This window comes from Phoca vitulina, unplaced genomic scaffold (genome assembly GCF_004348235.1).
Source record: "Phoca vitulina isolate PV1807 unplaced genomic scaffold, GSC_HSeal_1.0 scaffold13, whole genome shotgun sequence".
In the NCBI taxonomy this organism is placed as follows: Eukaryota; Metazoa; Chordata; class Mammalia; order Carnivora; family Phocidae; genus Phoca; species Phoca vitulina.
In genome coordinates this window covers 20,394,712-20,408,409 of record NW_022589716.1, presented here as the reverse complement: position 1 = coordinate 20,408,409, position 13,698 = coordinate 20,394,712, and the positions used below count along the sequence as shown (strand labels likewise).

The 13,698-nt window shown below is 40.2% G+C and overlaps 1 protein-coding gene across 1 annotated transcript; it reads right to left on the bottom strand.

Annotated features, from left to right (window-relative positions):
- Positions 1 to 108: 108 nt before the first annotated feature.
- On the bottom strand, positions 109 to 12,161 carry CUNH3orf49 (chromosome unknown C3orf49 homolog). The gene is made up of 5 exons (XM_032412207.1): positions 12,037 to 12,161; positions 7,836 to 8,158; positions 4,761 to 4,885; positions 1,382 to 1,495; positions 109 to 885 (listed from the first exon to the last, which is right to left on the bottom strand). The coding sequence occupies exons 1-5, from the start codon at positions 12,159 to 12,161 to the stop codon at positions 688 to 690; spliced, it is 885 nt and encodes a 294-aa protein (XP_032268098.1). The 3' UTR covers positions 109 to 687.
- Positions 12,162 to 13,698: the final 1,537 nt, after the last annotated feature.

Genomic DNA, 13,698 nt, shown 5'->3' with positions numbered 1-13,698 from the left:
AGCCGGCTTCTCCTTTTCCCTCTGCCTGCCACTCCCCCTGCTTGTGTTCCCTCTCTCACTATATCTCTCTCTGTCAAAAAAATAAAATCTTAAAAAAAAAAAAAAAAAAAAGATGGTCGGTCTTGCATAAAGGATTTCATGATCTTAAAAATGAAGCTAAGGCTGAATCACTTGTAATTTTCTTAAGTAGTGAATTTAATGTTCAATACTTGTTAGGTTCCATCCTTATCCATTTATTTTAGTTCGGAAACATGACACTTTACATGAATCATACCTTAAACAATGTTACGTTTTTGTAATTTTAATGAGAATTCTTATCTTTAAATATGGAAGTTTAAATTTAACTCAGTAGTAGTCATATTAAAAGTGTCATAATACCTTTAAATGATTCCTCTAATTTCATCTGGCAAATCCTGGGAGAAATTTCTCTGCAGAATTGCTATGCCCTGATAAATGTTTCTGTTTTCCAATATTAGTAAGAATTATGAAGCAAAAATTTGCTAACATTGAGTCAGAATTAAAAATCATTTTTTCAAAAAAGGATTTTTTTTAAGGACTGTTGGACAGAATATTCTAAGAAATATCCATCTCCCCAACTGATTAATTCACTAGAGAGATGTATTCAGGTTTATGAACCAAAAGATAAGAATTCCTATAAAAATAACTCTTAGGCAGTCAGGAACTAAATCAGAAGCAGCAACAGGTACATGGGAAACATACATTTTTCAATTTATACTTCCTCATGGTTCTCTTGGATATCCTCTGGAACTGCTTCGAAGACTGAAGAATTTCGTCCCCTAGAAATTCACACTGTTGAAGCTCAGCATGTCTTTGGGCCAATAACTTCATGGATTTATCTGTCACTGTTTCTATGAGGTCATCCACCTATGACAGACAGATGCAAAGAAATGTAGCCATATTTTGGAAAGCCTTGTCTCCCATCCAAGTACTAACCAGGCCCGACCCTTGTCAAAACCAAAGGGATGGTGGTTTTTTCCTGAGAGACAACTTCAGGAATTGGTGGACGTTTTGCAAATCCCAAAGTATTATTCTAATTCAAGTCATGGCAAACAGAGCAAGAAAACATGCATTTACCACCCAGTGGTAAAGACAATCTCATTTCTTCCCAAAAGAAGCCTTTGTGCATGCCTTCATTTTAATTGAATTCACTTAATATTTATTAGGCACACAGCATCATCCTAGATGCCCTTAGCAATCCTTTAGTCACTCTCAGGATGCCCCCTACTAACATTATTTCTTCGTGCTAATCTAATCATTAATTTCCTCCCACAACCATGCTGTCTAGCAGGGCTGTGCATTCAGTTAAACTCGGCCCTCTGCAATGCTTCTGAAACACAAAGTAAAAGCCTTTGTCCACTACCTGCATTTGAAGTTTTCCTACTGTCAAATCTGATTTTCGGAGGATGTTTTCCATGCCACGCTTCTTTTTTTTAAGTGCTGGAAAGTGTGATCTCTTTTTTGATGAATACGGAACCTATCATAAAAATGCAAAAACACATCAGATTAAGAAGTACCAACAATATTTCTGTGACAGTGCTTAAATAAGAATTCTCACCCTTGGGACATTCTCTTATAAACTGAACATTTGTCACATAACAACGCTGGGTTGGAGAGCATAGTCATATTATTCTCCACGCCCCATGTATCTCCTTTGTGCCCAGAGCTCTCTTTGAAGAGATCTATAGGGTGCAGAGAAATGAGATAGTCTGGTTCTGAAAGAATGTTATACAGTGTCAGGAAAAAAGCAGGTCACTCACAAGGGGAAAAAGAAGAAATTGCAGTCACTGAGCACAGTGAGAGTGTGGGGCTGCTGAGGACCAGTGCCCCAGAAAGCTCATTATCACTGGATCTAGTTGTTAATTTGGTCTCTTTTCTGCAGGTTTCCTTATTTTCATGGCAGACATGTCTCCAAACATAAAAAGAAGGCTCTGGGTTCTTTTCGCCCCAAGCCTGATAACTTTTCCTTGCTTCCCTGGCTTGCTTCTTCTAAGCACCTGTCTTAATAGTGTTGCTATTGGAAATCATTCCTAAGTCATGGCTCCTGGCTAATAGGCCCTTTTTAGTCTTACTGGGTTTACTCTTCCTTCCCCTTGTGCTTAGTAACTCGCATTGAGACTATTGTGAAACCGGCACAACGTGGGATGTGGGACCACATCTACGACCTACCCTGTGTCTGAGTTTACAAACGAGTCTGCTGACCCACCACTCTGCCCTGCCAACTTGCCCAGGCTCACCTGTCACTTGCAGGACCCTCCCCAATCCATCTATCTATATATAGTTGGACTCCTCGTTTTTCTTTCCCATAAAACCCAGTACTTTTTCCTACTGAACACTTAGCACATGTGGTAATTCCTAAGTTATTTCTGTGCTTGTTGAATACCACTATTGTAGAGTCAAATGCCTGGATGGTCCAGGAAGGTTGTGTAAAACAGGACCCGTTGTGGCTGGTGGTAAACTGGAGAGAATGTGCCTCCTGCCAAGGGGCAGCCTCTGCACGGAATTGTGGGCCTAATGTTTCCAAATCCTATTTTTCAAAAGAAGGCTTAAAATCCAGATCTGTTTCAAATATTCTCATTTTTAAATGTGACAAACTGAGATCATTCCAAGAGCTAAACAAACCCCGCCCCCCCTTTTTTTTTTTAAGATTTTATTTATTTACTTGCCAGAGAGAGTGAGCACAAGCAGGGGGAGCGGCAGGCAGAGGAAGAAGCAGGCTCCCCGCCCAGCAAGGAGCCCAATGCAGGACTCGATCCCAGGACCCTGAGATCATAACCTGAGCCGAAGGCAGATGCTTAACTGACTGAGCCACCCAGGCGCCCCTAAATAAGACCTTTTGCAGCCAGTTGACAACGTTTAAAGTCTTTTGCTGAACAGCAATCCTACTGTAACCAGATGTATCCATTTTTTCCTTTTATGGTCAGTGATATTTGTGTCCTAAGAAGTATTTCTCTATACTGAAGTCATTTCTATCATCCTCCACAAGCTTTAAGGTTTTACCTTTTCCGCACTTTATCTATAACCCAATAGGAATGAATTTTTGTATATGGTGTGAGATAGGGATCAAATTTCTTTTTTCCCATATGAACATCTACTTGTCCCAGTGCCACTTATTCAAAAGGTTATCCTTACCTCAGTGCTCTGCAGAGCTGCGGTTTAATATCTATCCCCCTTACTAGATTGTAAATTTCACAGAACAGAACTATGTCTATTGGATCACCCTTAGAGCCCCCAAACCTAGAAATCGCCCTGGACATAATAGGAATGCAGCAAATGTGAACCTGGCACACAAAAGGCAAAATTCAAAACTAATACTGGTGCCTTCTGACAATGATATTCTAGAGCAGCTCTGTTCAATAGAACTTTCTGCAAAAACAGAAATTTTCCTTACTTGCTAATACAACAGCCACAAGCCACATGTCATTATCTAGCAACTTAAAATGCAGTTAGTGCAACTGAGGAAGTGAACTTTAATTTTAATTAAATAGTCACATATACCTAGTGGCTACCATTTTGGACAGTACAATTAGTATTTAGCAAAGTAATTAAGAGTAAGGACTCTAGAGCCAGATCTTCCTGGGTCTGAAACCTATCTCTCCCACTTATCTAAGCAAAGTATTTAACCTCTCAGTACCATCCCTAAAATAAGGTAACCTCTCAGTACCATCCCTAAAATAAGATAGTATTGCTACCTACCTTTTTTTTCTTTTTTTAAAAAGATTTTATTTTTACATAATCTCTACCCCCCAATGTGGGGCTCAAATTTATAAACCCAAGGTCAAAAGTCCCATGCTCTTCCGACTGAGCCAGCCAGATACCCTTATTGCTACCTACCTTATAGGACTATTGTAATTTTTATCTGAGTTGATATTTCCAAAGTACTTAAAATTGGAACAAAGTCAGCTTCAGAGCCATTTGTTGTATTCAAAAATAGAAAAAGTTCAGGTGATTTAAAAAAATAGTTTGGGCAATTTAGGCTGAAGTTTACATATGCACAGATAAGGACAGGCTTTGGTTTGGACGCTCTTGGATTTTCTACTGCCACACTGTCTTTACATGTGACTATCTTTTAATTTCAATTACAATGAAGTAAAAATCCAACTTTTTAATTGCACTGGCCACATTTCAGGTTCAAAAGTCACATTTGGGGTGCCTGGGTGCCGCAGTCAGTTAAGTATCTGACTCTCGGTTTTGGCTCATGTCGTGATCTTAGGGTCATGAATCGAGCCCTGCGTGGGGCTTTGTGCACAGCACAGAGTCTGCTTGAGATTCTCTTTCCCTCTCCCTCTGCCCCTCCCACTTGTGCTCTCTCTCAAATAAATAAATAAATAAATCTTTAAAAAAAAAAAAAGTCACGTGTGTTTAATGGCTACTATATTGGATAGTGTATACTTGCATCCTCAAAGTTCTACTAGGCAGTGCTGGTCTAGAATTTCTCTCCAAGCAGCATGCGTGATTGACCTGATGCTAATATAGTTGTAACTTGATAGTTGAATAGTTGAAGAGTCAGTATAAAGCTCAGAACTCCACTGTTGCCCTGACGATAGTAAAAGTAGAACCATCTGAGCTCAGAAGTAGAGGAATCAGACCCGGAAAGCCCGCTTGCTGTGTCCTCAAGTCTTGGACAGAAGGATGCAAGCAGCAGACATGAAGGCTTTATTATGAGAACTTGGCCTTTACTATACCCCTAAACATCAACTTGTATATAAGTCTTTAGAGGCGAGTTTGTTTTAGCGTTGTACCTTTTGCAGTCCTGAAGGAAGGGACGTCACAGATAACCGCTTGGTGGTTCTCCTGGCCCGGAGCAGTGTATTTCCTTGGGTTATCGCCTCTGTCTCTGCTTCTACAACATCAAGTTGTATAGTCGCTTAGAGAGAAGGGAGGGGGGAGAGAACCTGTAAGGATCTCAATGATAAACTTTTTTTTTTTTTTTTTAAGATTTTATTTATTTATTTGAGGGAGATAGAGAGAGAGCATGGGGGGAGGGGCAGAGGGACAGGGAGAAGCAGGTTCCCCGCTGAGCAGGGCTGGATCCCAGGACCCTGGGATCATGACCTGAGCCAAAGGCAGACGCTTAATGGACGGAGCCACCCAGGTACCCCACAACGATAAACTTTCTTATTAGACAGTATTCAGAAAAGACCACATCCCATGCTACCTCAGTAGCTTTTTTCCTTGGGGTTAAAGATAAAAAATGGGTTTGCTTTTTCTAATCTTATACTTGTTCCTGCACACATTTGCCTTTTCTTGTGGTCATGACCTCAGTGGTCACCAACCTGTTCTGGCGAAGGTGGTTACATCTCTGAGACTTCAGTTTTGCCCTTTGTTACTTTTTCCTTTAACTATTGTGGAATTAGAAAAAGTAACCTTCTGTTGTGTAAGATGATCCCTTGAGTACTTGTTATTGATTGAAGAAATGTTTAAAGTGACTCATTCTCCAGCCATGTGGCTCAAGGCTCTGCCATCACATTACCACATTCGTCGTTTTTCTCATTTTCCAGGGGCCATGTGAACCCCGGCCTCCTTAGTATTTTTCTTTCTATCAGTTCAAGTCTTAACACTATAAATGCTTTTATAAATGTAACTTTAAGACATCAGCATAAATCAAAAACCAGTGTCATAAGTAAGCATTAAAATTAATATGGTAAAAACAAAACCATGTTATTGCCTGCAGAAGGCATTAAATTTGAGGTTATTCTCCTTTTCATTAAAAAAAAAGTGGGCAGGAAACGAGGCTTTTATTTCACATTGTCAAAAGGATTGACAGGAGCATTGACTCTTGTTTCAGTGCCTTCCTGCTGTGCTCACACATACAACCATCTTGTCTTGCTTGGGGTCCATAATAAGGACTTTGCTAGAAGTGGTGGCTCCTAATCAGTGAATGGGGGCTCTGTCCTCAGAGCAGGTGCTCAACCCAGGGACTCTTCCCTCTCCCTGCCCTCTACTATCCAGCTCTTCCCCAAATCTTACAACTTCTACCTATGAATGCTTCTCCCTTTACCTCCCCATCCCGACTGCCGCAACTAACTAAGACACTATCCTTCCTTGCCTGAATGAATGTAGGAGCTTCTTATTGTTCTTCCTGCATCCGCAATGGCCCTCCTCCCAACCAGTCTCTGCTCTGCAGCCTGAGCTATCTTTCAAAAATGCAAATCAGATTATATAAATCCCCAGCTTGAAAGTATGTGATGCTTTCTTAGCAAAAAATTAAATATTCTTAGGAGAAAGTTAAAAATTGTTAATGTGACTTACAACATCCTGACCACCTTATTCACCAGCCTTTCCCTGGCTGAATTACTTTCATTTCCTTATTATACCCTGTGTTCTCTTTATATTGCGATGTGAATATGCTCTCCCTTCCTCCTGGAAAACTCTTCCCACTCTTTCCTTGTCTGACTCCAGTTGTCCTTCAAATCTCAACTGAGTTGTCCCTTCCTCAGGGAGGCCTCTCTGGAGCCCCTTCCCCTAAAGTTAGAGCACCTGTGATGGGTTTCCACAAGGCCCTGTGCTGATACTTCATGTCAGATGTAATTATCTGCCTAATGTTGGGACGCCCCTCTATGCTAGGACTTTGTGAGGGCAGGGACCATGTCTGCTTTATCTGCTATTCTATCCCTAATAGTTTGGCAAACACATAATAAGTATTTAGCAAATATTTGTTAAAAATGTTGCGAGGGTCAACGGGGAAGAGCCACTATCATTGGGCCACGTCTGAGAGCGTAATAATGTTAGAGCTGTGTCCTGAAAGACAGATTTTCCGAAGAAATCTTGGTATAGAGATTGGTTATTCCAACTAAGATGAAAATAAGCCAATGCACACAGATGAGGAAAAGTACTTATCAGGTACGCAGCCTTATCTTTGTGTGAAATGTGGGATTGTGTGTGGATTCCCTACATGTACTGGAAGGGCCATATAGGTTTCTGGATGCTCTTCTATAAAGGACATTAAGAAGCTACACAGGATATTTAGGGCAGTGAATTTGTCCTGTATGACACTGTAATGGTGGGTATAGGACATAACATGATGGGTTTGTCATATTAGGGCAAGATGTTAATAGGGGTGGGTGGGGTAAGGAGAGAGGGTATATGGAAAGTTAATCTCTGTATCTTCCATTCAATTTTTCTAGTAAACCTAAAACTGCTCTAAAAAAATCAAGTCTATTAACTTAGAAAAGCTACAGAGAAGAATGTGAATATTAGTGGTATTGTTAGTCATAACTCATAGGACCCTCCCTGCCCCGCCCTACAACAGCATTACTACATTGCAAAAAAGACTTCAAGTTAACATTTCAAATGCTGATTCTTCCACAAGGTACATAGGAAGTAGATACAATAAAATAAAACGTCTGTTCTGACTTGCCAATCATAAATTTTATTCATAGAATTCTCCCTACACTCTCCACTGTTGGAAATAGCTATTTGAAGGGCTGTATTACTACTTTTTCCAGAAACAAAATAAAAGAAAAAGCCCACCTTATTTTAATTTTTTAATGTGTATATATATATATATATATATATATATGTGTATATGCATATTTAAATAAAAAGTGACTTTAGAACAGTTAGGCCACCAACTGCACTGGGAGGGACCTCAAAGACAATGTAATTCAGAGCTTTCCAAAATGTATGTACAGGCAAGTCACCCGGGGCTCTTTCTACAATGCAGATTCTGACTCAGTAGACCCAGGCGGGGCCTGAGATTCTGCATTTCAGACAAGCTCCCAGGAGAAGCCACAGTTTGGGGTAGCAAGGAAAGCCATCTTAACTTCACTATTCCTCTTGGCCTTGACACTTAGCCGTAAATTGCCTTTGATTACCATTCTGTGACAGCTTTCTCATTCTTGGTTTGGTAAATAACCTGGGGGCTGGAAGCTCCTTGACAATTCTAGGAAGAAGGCTCTGTGGGTTGGAAAGGAAGGTTTCCTTATGGTTAGTGGAGGCCCCTCTGCTGACACTTGCCGACTTGCTTCTCCATTTGTAGGACAGCATCCTTCCCAAAACAGTCTTCACTTTCTTCATCACAGTTTTTTTTTGGTTTTGCTGGCTTTCATGAAATTCCGTGTCACTGTCAGCAGACGATTCATCTTTGGGGACCAATACGTTTTGTTTTACCAAGTTGGTGGACACAGCTCTATGCCACCTAAACAATATAAAAAAGAATTTGTGTTAAGGAAATTGAAAAGTCAAAAACAAGAAATTTAAATCATCAAAATCCAAACTTGAATTGCGAACAAATGATCCAATTCCAAAAAAATAAAAATGAACACCAAGAACCAAATCAGTAGTTATGCGCGTTCTGACCACTACTTCATTTTATCCTCATAGCTCCGTAAGAGGTAGGTTACACTATCATCTTCACTTCACTAATGACTAAACTGAAACACAGAGAGCATAGAATGCAGATTTTAATCCAGGTCTCTGACTGTTAGAACACATATTGACAAATTGGTAACCTCCTTTCAATGATGGTTGGATGTAGTTTTTACTGGGTTTGGTAGCTTCCAGTCTACAGTGATGAAAGATGAGCGACGGCTAGGGTAGTTAATAAGGTCTGTAGTCTCCAAGGCCCCATAAATGATGCATGTACATAAAACACTCATTTAGAGAGAATAACTCTAAACTCTTATTTCTAAGATTCCAAATAGTCATACACCATCTTCATCATTTGGGCCTATTTTAGTAATACAAACAGATAATGAGGGCGTCTGGGTGGCTCAGTTGGTTGAGCATCTGACTCTTGATTTTGGCTCAGGTCATGATCTCAGGGTCATTGGATGGAGCCCCGTGTCAGGCTCCACACTCAGCAGGAGTCTGCTTGAGATTCTCTCTCTCCCTCTCCCTCTGCCCCTCCCCCCACTCACACACTCTAAACAAACATCTAAAAAAAGAAATAACAGATAATGTTTCTTAATAGCGTTCTATGCACTAAGCACTCTTCTAAGTTCTTCCTTGTGTTTTATGTAATTTACCCCTCGTCCTGTCATCTGTTTTACAAATGAAGAGATTAAAGCCTTGAAAGATTAAATAACTTAGTACAGGTGATCTGATCCCAGTGTCTGTGTTACTCACCATTCTATAAGAAACATCATCTATACCATGATACCATTATTTAGCTAATACTCTTCCTCAATTAGCTATTGTTTTTAGTGTCATCCAAAGCAATAATATCCAAAAAAATCCCAGGGGTTTAAAAAATTAAACCTTTTATTTTGAGGTAATTGTAGTTTCACAGGCAGCTGTAAGAAATAATACAGGGAGATTTGCCCAGTTCCTCCAATGGTAACCTCGTGCAAAAGTGTAATTTATCACAATATTGATACTTTCAAGATACAGAACATTTCCATCAGCACCAGGATCCTTCATGGGTTATGGCTGCACCCACTCACCCCATCACCTCCTTAAGCTGTCCTTCATTTGTATAATTTTGTCCTTTCAAAAATGTTATCTAAATGGAATCATACAGTATATAACTTTCTGGGATTTACTTTTTTTTCACGCAGCATGAATCTCTGGAAATTAATCCAGATTATCGTATGTATCAATTTTTCTTTTTTGTTGCAGAGTAATATTCCATGATACTGATTACCACACTGTCTAATCATTCACTCATTGAAAGACATTTGGATTGTTTCCAGTTTGGGGCTAATATGAACACACACATAAACATTTGTGTACAGGTATTTGTAGGAACATAGATCTTCTTTTCTCTGGATGAAATCCCAGGTTTTCTATTATGTTATGTTATATTATGTTTGCAGTAAATGTAACATATATTTCTAAGACAGATTAAAATAAACTCATAACTATTAAAAAATATTCTTCATATACTACCTAAAATATCTCAAGTACTACCAATAGCACATAGACCATCCTCCAAGAAAATACTGTTCTAAACTGGAGCTAAATCATTCAACTTTTCTATAATTATACATGGGAAGTAGTTCAGAAGAGCCCAGGCACTGGACTTCAATGGTCTTGTTCAACCCAGCACCACACTTCCTAGCTGTGTGATCTTGGGCATGTTATTTAACCTCTTTAAGCTTAGGTTTTCTCATTTGAAAATGGGTATACTGTTTTCAGAAATGTGGGCATAAAAAAGAAATAATTCATGGGCTTAGAACCTAATAAATAATAGCTTTTATTAATATGTGGATCAGATGAGTGAAGGAAAAAAGTAAAAGGCAAGGAGGGAACTCAAGCAGGAGGTCGAAAGAAGGAGGGGGGAGCCTGTGGGCTAGCCAGCTATCCCTTTCGGGACTGAACATAGGCTGTCCACCAGTTACACACACACACAGAAACTCTAGGGGTGCTATTCCATTTAGTCATCATAGGCTCTAAGTAACTATAACTTTCTGGCAGATGGCAGTAAAGTGTCTTGAGGATGGAGTGCCATTTTCTTTTTTTTTTTAATTTTTTTAAAAAGATTTTATTTATTTGACAGAGAGAAAGACAGCAAGAGAGGGAACACAAGCAGGGGGAGGGGGAGAGGGAGAGGGAGAAGCAGGCTTCCTGCTGAGCAGGGAGCCCGATGCGGGGCTCGATCCCAGGACCCTGGGATCATGACCTGAGCCGAAGGCAGATGCTTAACGACTGAGCCACCCAAGCGCCCCAGGAGTGCCATTTTCTAATTTGCCCAAAGACCATTTATGGGCTAGGATTAATCTTCATTAGAGCCCTGTGAGAATCATTTAATAAAGCCATCAATTTCTACTACCATAAATACACACACACACACACACATACACACACACACCCCCAAAACAATGAAAATACAACTTCAGGAGGCTCAAGAACCCCAAAGGCCATCCACGTAATCCCTCAGGTTAAAAGCCCAGCTCTAAGTATTCTGAATCTCTAGAATGCATCTCCCACTGCATCCCCTCCACCCTCATTCCCAATCTATTAAAACATAACTAAGGTGATTTTGCTCCAGGGCCTTGGAATAGAACTGTTGCAATTTCTGTTTTGAAAAGAACCCTTCCCTTCTTAAGTTTTCAAATATCTTGATTGGTAATGGATGTACTTTGTAGAGTTGCTTCCCCCTTTAAACTCTTTTTATTATTGAAAGTGGAAATCTCTGCAATATTTCATTTTGTCCGTGGAAGTTCAGAAGTTTGGTGTTGGAGGATTCAGGCCTCATCAAAATACCTCATTTTTACATGTCTGAGCTATTGCTCATGAACCTGGTAAGAAAGAAGCCAAAAGAAATTGGAAAATAAATCATCTTGTTGATTTTCCAAATTAAAATGTATTATGTTTGGAGTATTTCTTTTTTTTTTTTTTTAAAGATTTTATTTATTCATTTGAGACAGAGAGATACAGAGAGAGAGAGAGAGCATGAGCAGGGGAGAGACAGAGGGAGAGGGAGAAGCAGGTTCCCCACCGAGCCAGGAGCCAGACATGGGGCTCAATCCCAGGACCCTGGGATCATGACCTGAGCCGAAGGCAGACGCTTAACGACTGAGCCACCCAGGCGCCCCATGTTTGGAGTATTTCATTGCCTGTCTTTACGGTTTTTCCTTTGACAGGAAATACCAGGTATAAGACAGTTTTAACATTACATTAAAGAGCATGCACAGCGTGAAATACAATTAGTACATATTTCAGTGCATATTGCTGGGCAAGAGAACAGAAAGCATTGATAATGGACTCATCTCAAAGAATATACTATTGAATTTTCAAAATCATAGTACTTGCACGGGACACGTGATATCTAAAATTCTGAGACTGTGCTTATTTTTGCCTCACATGCCACATTAAAACTCAAATTCAGGTGGAAAGGAAAGGTTTTCCCCATTACGATTACACTCATAAAATCAGGCGTCCGTTGTGGCAGTAGGCTTCCTGACCTATGTAGAAATGCGGTGCCTCCCCCGCCCCCCAATCCAGAGTGTTCATTTCTAAAGGCAATGCTGAAAAAGAGATGCTCCCTTTTCTAATCATCACAATGAATATTGTGTAATGCAAAATCCAAAGAATCTCACTCAACAGAAAAGAAAACGAATCCCATCGGCCTACCTTTCAATCCCCTTCCTTTTGAACGGGCCATTTTTCTTTCTGGGTTGCTGGAGTCTTCGGTACTGACCAACTCTTCCACAGGCACCCTTAGAAGACTCTGGAAGATACAGCTGAGGCTGGTCCATCGCTATCAAGTCCACCTGTAGTAGCTGCTTTGGATTTCTTCAGCTCTTGAACTCCCAAACTACAAAAACAAATCATTGAGGGCCAGAGGCACTTTTAACTTCTGGGCTGTTTTGGGGAAAGTACGTAGGAAATTTTTGGAATCGCTTTCTTATTCCCTTGAAGGTGTGAGAGACATCATTTGTGGGACTGGCCCTGTTTACCAACTTCACAGAGGTTGGGAATGATGCATTTGACAGAATGGTGGGAAATTCCAGTTCAATTCGTGGAACACGTGTTCTAGATTCCTGGGCAAGGCCAATGCAGAAAAGGTAACCTGATTTTCTAATCATTACCTTTTGGGTTGGTAATAAAATAATCACACACCAATTGATTATCACATTCAGATGTGCATGTTTGAATACCAAAGAGGAAAGACCCGGAGGAATACCAATGATCCCAGCTTTTTTTTACATCTCTCAGCTAGAGCTGATAAATACTCTCTCGGCCCCAGGGGACACATATTAAAAAGCCCAGTTGTTATTTGGCCATCTTGTAGTACAGCCCAAGGCTATTTTATTATATCACAGAATTTTATAGCGGTCTCTCATGGCTGAAAAAGTTGAGTGCCTGGTCCGTCCTTCCCTTCGAACATTTCCCCATTTCCCGAAGAGCAAATTCTGCCTGCAAATACTTCTCACCACAAGGTGGCAGTAGACACTAGGATTTATTCCCATCACGCTCAATGGCGTTTTGAGGTTTTCAGACAGAAGTAACTGCATACTAAGAAAGAAAATTCTAGAAAATTGTGGGAGAAAGATACTAGGATTACCTTGCTTTTTGTGTTTGTACTCATCAGTGATCTGAAGCATACTTCTCAAACTTTCATGTGCACATGACTACCTGAGGATTTTATTAAAATGCTGATTTTGACATAGTAGGTCTGGCGTTGGATCCAAGAATTTGCATTTCTAATAAACTCCCAGGTGATGCTGATGATGCTGGTCCACAGACCACACCTGGAGTAGTGAGGGTCTTGTATGTTCCAGCACTGTGACAAAGAGCTTAAAAGTGGTCAAGAATTAAGTTTATTACATTGAGGGATTAAGAGGGTTCTTGTTCTAGCCCCCCTGTCAATTCGTTTACCCTATCTGTGCTTGTTTTCTCATCTGTAAACTAGGGTTACTAATACCCAAACCATTGGAGACTGGGTGCAGGTGGTCCTTTGAGAAACAATGAAATGCAGCATACGTGATGTGCTTTAGCCCAAAGGGCTTGTGGTTCTACATGGTCTGTTTTTCCTCAGCTGTTGGCATTCCCAGAGCACAATAAATAACAGGGACTTGAATGAACAAATAAATGAATGAGCATTTTCTTTAACCATGAGCCTTTTTGTTTCAATTGATCGCTGGAATAGTTGTCTTAATTCTGTTGTATTTTGTTAAATATCTGGATGAATGAGATTATTCTACATTAGGAAAAGAGAGCTGATTTTTATCTGTGTAAGTATGTGTCTGGTGTTTGTACATGTCCATGAGCGTACGTGTGTGCGTGTGTGCG

Bases quoted from the DNA above. Each gene is read 5' to 3' on its own strand.
- CUNH3orf49 (XM_032412207.1), bottom strand. From the start codon at position 12,161: ATGGACCAGCCTCAGCTGTATCTTCCAGAGTCTTCTAAGGGTGCCTGT. The intron at 1,496-4,760 runs GTACAACGCTAA...TTTTTATGATAG, and splicing joins TTCCTTCAGGACTGCAAAAG to GTTCCGTATTCATCAAAAAA. The intron at 886-1,381 runs GTAGTGGACAAA...TGTCTGTCATAG, and splicing joins TAGGAAAACTTCAAATGCAG to GTGGATGACCTCATAGAAAC.